A 5662-nucleotide genomic window follows, 5' to 3' on the forward strand; every position below is an offset into this window, starting at 1 on the left:
GCTCGTTTAAGCGACTATCACATGAAGCTTCCCCCATCGGTCGACCATGCAAAACCCGCACCAAGTGAAGCATCCTCAACGGTACACCCCGTGTCTAACTTTGTGTTATATGAAACATATTATCTATCTCACAAAGCATTTTTAGCAGCCATTACTTCTAGTAATGAGCCAAGGAATTTCAATCAAGCCATCTAGGATGAAAGATGGAAATAAGAGATGAAGAAAGAGATACGAGCTCTTGAAGAAAATGACACATGGACCCTAGTTGATCTTTCGAATGGAAAACGTGTTGTCGATTCAAAATGGGTTTATAAAATAAAATATAAATCAAATGGAGAGGTGGAGCGGTTCAAAGCTCATCTCTTTGCAAAGGGGTTTACACAAATGGAGGGGGTTGATTACCACGACACGTTCGCCCCGGTCACAAAGTTGGTTACTGTTAGAACACTTCTGGTCGTAGCTGTTAAGAAAAGATGGATCATTAACCAACTAGATGTCAATAATGCCTTTCTGCATGGGGATCTAAACGAAGAAGTTTACATGAAGTTGCCACAAGGTTTTGCTAAAGAAAATGACATGAGAGTTTGCAGGTTGAATAAATCTCTCTATGGTCTGAAACAGGCATCCCGAAATTGGTACCAAAAGTTTACATTATCTCTTCTTGAGCTTGGTTTTAAGCAGTGCAAAACAAATTACTCCCTTTTCATCTTCAAGAAGGATGCGTGTTTCGTGGCAGCACTATCTATGTGGACGATGTCATCATGGTAGGGAATGACGTAAAAAAAATACAACATACTAAAGAGGAACTTGACAAATGTTTTTGCATCAAAGATTTAGGCGCTCTAAAATACTTTCTTGGTATAGAAGTTGCTCGTACTCCTGAAGGCCTCGTTCTAAGCCAAAGAAAGTATATTCTGGATATCCTTGAAGATTGTGGGCATCAAGGGTGTAAACCAAGCCCGTTCCCTTTCGAGCAGAATTTGATATTAGATAAAAAGGATGAAGAATCCAAAGTTGATGCTAGTCGATACCACTACTTGGTAGGCCGTCTCCTCTACTTACAAGCCACTAGACCCGACATTGCTTATTCGGTAAATGTGCTAAGCCAATTTACGGCTGATCCGAGACAAAGTCACATGGATGCAGCACACCAAGTGTTACGGTATCTAAAGGGAACAGCTGGGCAAGGAATTCTTTTACCTCGAGATGGTGGTTGTAATCTCACCGCATACTGCGACTCTAATTGGCTTGGCTGCCTTATTACCAGAAGATCTAGAACGGGATACCTTCTCCTTCTTAGAGGAGCACCCATTTCATGGAAGACAAAGAAACAAAATGTGGTATCACGTTCCTCTGCCGAAGCAGAATACAGGTCCATGGCCTCCACGATGAGTGAAATTTTATGGATGCGGTGGCTTCACAAGGGGCTAAACATCGACTTCACTAAACCAACTCCTCTTTTTTGTGACAATCAGGCGGCCAGACACATCGCTAATAACCCTGTTTTCCATGAACGAACCAAGCATGTAGAGATGGATTGCTATTTCGTTCGGGAGAAAGTTGAGTCTCAAGAAGTATAGCCCCTACGAATTCATACTAGCATGCAAATTGCGGACCTGCTCACAAAAGGATTGGGCACTCAACGACTTAAGTTCTTACTTGACAAGTTGGGCATTAGAAACCTACAAGCTCCAACTTGGGGGGAGTATTAGAATCTCCTATTTTCAATCATTATTGCCTCCATTGATCATGCCCAATCATTTCCTTATTGGTTCTCCATAATTTACATATTCTTCTTATTGTGTTTCCATAATTGTAGTTTTGATCTTTGTATTTATTCGATGGTTGTGTTTGATGTATTCACAGAAAAATATATGAAACAAATGAATGTTTCTCATCATCATTCTTAAGAACTCCATCATTCGAAAAGGAGAAAAATGAAACTGATGTATCTTTTGCAAAGAGACTAGATGATTGGGACATTAAGAATGCTAAGATTTTGGGATTCATTAATGCCTAAACTGCTACAGATATTCATTATCAATTCTTGGGGTATACAACTACAATGGCAGTTTGGGATTTTCTTGCCAAACGATTTACAACCGCTGGTCTTTCTCATCAGTATCAATTGTGGTCTTCCTTTTAGAGCATACAACAACAACCTGATCAATCTATCAGGTCATATGTGTCGGAGATGCAAGTTATCAGAGATCGGTTGAACTTAGTTGCACCTAAGATTTTTGATGAGACGCCTCGACAGTTTCCTGCATATTTTAGTCAGTTACACTTAATCAATTTATTGATGAGTCTTATTCACAGGTTTGAGAATGTTCGAGCATCGTTTCTATAAGACAACCTCTTCCTACTTTGGATGATGCTATTTCAGAATTGTTGAGTGAATAAACCAGAATTCAACCTCGTTTACAAGCACCATCCAACACTATTCTTCATGTATCTTCATTGAGTAACAAGGGTAAAGCTAATGATTCTAAACTTGTAGCAAAATGGAATACCGGTGAGTGCTCTTTTTGTCACTCTACACCCCACTTGCTACTAAACCGACCAGTACACTTTTGTAAGTGGTGTAATGTGAAGCATCCACGACTATATTGATTTGACTGCTCGAAACATCCAAAGAATTTTAATTCTTAATGACAGTAGTTTTGCTCGAAGCCTATAGCAAGGTATATCACTTCTGAGATGTCCAAGTCTAAGACACACACCAATATTGTTGTTCTTTAAGTGATCTCATGGAGCTTTAATAAGAAGGAATCAAGAGTTGAAGGAACAACTCATGTCAGGTTCAATAGGTACAAATGAACTCATACCCTCTTCAAGTAACTTGTAATTATTTGATGCAGGTTGTTGCAATCATATGACCCCAATACTCAGACATATTTGTTAATAAACAACCACCACATTCTTTTCAATTTGTCTGTATAGTTGATGGAACTCGCTTACTAGTATCATTTAGTTGGCATGTTTCCATATCCCACTTACATCTCCCCAATGCAGTCCATGTTCCCAATTTATCTCTTAGTGTATATCTATTACTCAATTATATGACTCTGATCTGATTGTTACCTTTTCTTCTTCTGGTTATGTTGTGTAGGATCCAAAGACCCAGGATACTCTTGGAATAGGCCCTAAAGTTGGTCAAATGTTTGAAGTGGTCTATATTTGCGTGCCTTTGCCTTCATCTAGTTTTGTTGTGTCTACATTTAGTCCTTCGTCTTTTGACATGTGGCATGCATATTTAGGTCATTTATCTAATTCAAAAATTAAATTTCTTTCTACTTCTGGTTTATTGAGAACTGTTAAGTCTGAGTTAATTTCTTGTTTGTCCTGTCAACATGGAAAACATCATGTTTTACCATTTAGTGCAAATGAATTTACTTTAGTGTTTGCTTTTGATCAAATTCATTCTGATGTTTGGGGACCCTCATCTCATCTTTCTATAGGGGTGCCAAGTATTTGCATGCATGATATATACACAATTCTCAAAAACCATAAAAATGCTCCATTCTAATAATGATATGGAATATAAGGAGTCATCTCTTCTATCCTTTTTGCATCAACAAGGTCTTGTGCCTCAATATTCATGTCTAGATACCTCTCAACAGAAGGTTGTGCTAAAATAAAACATGACACGTTCTCGATACCATTCATACTCTTTATATCTGCCTAATGTTCAGAACACTTTTGGGGTGAAGCCGCCTTTACCGTCGTCTATACCATCAACTGACATCCCACACCTATTCTCCAATACAAATTTCTATATGATCTCCTATATGGTATGCTACCAGCCTATGATTTATTTCACATTTGGAGTTGTGCATGTTTTATCATGTTACAACCACGTGAGTGTTGCAAACTAGAGCCTCGTTCTTGATTGTGTTGTTTCTTGTGTATGGGCTTGAGCAAAAGGGTTACCGATGATGGGATCTGATCTCTAAATGTCTTTGAATCTCTCATTATGTCACCTTCTGGGAACACAAAATATTCTCCTCACTCTCTAAATTTCAAGTAACATCCTCCTTGAATGTTCCTTTTCTTAGTGATGCCTTTATCTCTCAAGACTCACCTCACTATGAGTCCCCATCTATTATTTATTCCCCTATTGAATCAACCATGCAATCTGAATCATCAACTTTTGTTTGTCCTGATCATAATCAACCATTTGTACCATCTCCAACGACTACTTTTAATACATATTCTGACTACGAGGATCCAAGCGTTGATCAACCATAAGAACCACAAAGGTTAGATCGGGTAAGACATGTTCCCTCACATCTTCGATATCATCATTGTTATACTGCTCTCTTATCTCATCATGAACCTACTTCTTACGAGGAAGCTTCCTCTAACACACTTTGGCAGCAACCGATGCTTGAAGTGCATCAAGCACTTCAAAAGACTTAAACATGATACATTGTTCCTCTTCCACCAGAGAAGTCACTTATTGGGTCTAAGTAGGTCTACAAAGTCAAGAACAAATCTGGTGGTTTAGTTGGTAGCTAGGTATATAGCTTATCCTGTTCCTAAAGGCTTTAACCAAGAGTATGGGATCGTCTATGCGGAGAAATTTGCACCCTTTGCTTGAATTATATATGTTCATAGTCTTCTTGCTATTGCAGCAATTCGTCGTTGGCCACTCTATCTGATGGATGTTAAAAATTCCTTCCTTAATGGTGAACTTGCTGAGGAAGTGTATGTGTGACCACCTCTTGGAATAAATTATCCAACAAGTCTAGTTTTCAAGCTACAGAAAACTCTATACAGTCTCAAACAAGCACCTCATGCTTAGTTTGAAAGTTTAGCACTACTATCCTGTCTTTGGGCTTCTCATCTAGCCATTATGATTCTGGCTTGTTTACTCTCACCAATGAGACTGACACTATCTTTTTCTTCTATATGTAGATGACATGATTTTACTGGGAGTGATAGTACAGGTATAACTAATCTCAAACAATCTCTCAGCTCTTGTTTTGAGATGAAGGATTTTAGCACACTACACTATTTTATTGGTCTTAAAGTTCTCTCCGACTCCTCAGGGATCTATCTTTTCCAGACGAAATACATATCAGATCTTCTATCTATAGCAGGTGCCATGATAGCTTCTACACCTCTTAAGCATAACCTACATTTCGTTCCAGGTGCTATGTCTCCTCTTTGAGATCATACTTTATATCGACAACTGGTTGATTCACTAGTTTATCTTACCGTTACCCGACCAGATCTGGCTTATGCGATTCACATTATCAGTCACTTCATGGTTGTCCCTAGCTCTAATCGTTATGCAATAGTTCTTCATATTCTTATGTATCTTAAAGGGACTATGTTCCATGGTTTACACTTTTCATCAAACTTATTCTTGACCCTTAAAGGGTATTCTGATGTTGATTGGGAAGGTGATTTGATTGATCATCAGTCCACTTCTGGATACTGCTTGTTTCTTGGTGATTCGCTCATTTCTTGGTGAAGCAAGAAACAATCCTTAACTGCTAGATCAAGCATGGAAGTTGAATTTCGTGCTCTTACAGATACTACTCAAGAATTGATTCGGCTTCGTTGGTTGTTAGCTGACATGGGAGCTCCCTAGTCATCTCCTACTTCTCTTTGGTATGAAAATCGGTGTGTCATCCATATTTCTCACAATGAT

General features: G+C 38.6%; 1 protein-coding gene across 1 annotated transcript; it reads left to right on the plus strand.

The window, feature by feature from the left end:
- The first annotated feature begins 216 nt into the window (after positions 1-216).
- LOC112512844 (uncharacterized mitochondrial protein AtMg00810-like) lies at positions 217-1580 on the plus strand. The gene is made up of 2 exons (XM_025118981.1): positions 217-556; positions 682-1580. The coding sequence occupies exons 1-2, from the start codon at positions 217-219 to the stop codon at positions 1578-1580; spliced, it is 1239 nt and encodes a 412-aa protein (XP_024974749.1).
- The last annotated feature ends 4082 nt before the right edge of the window (positions 1581-5662 follow it).

Source organism: Cynara cardunculus, assembly GCF_001531365.2.
Source record: "Cynara cardunculus var. scolymus isolate 2C chromosome LG 5, CcrdV1, whole genome shotgun sequence".
In the NCBI taxonomy this organism is placed as follows: domain Eukaryota; kingdom Viridiplantae; phylum Streptophyta; class Magnoliopsida; order Asterales; family Asteraceae; genus Cynara; species Cynara cardunculus.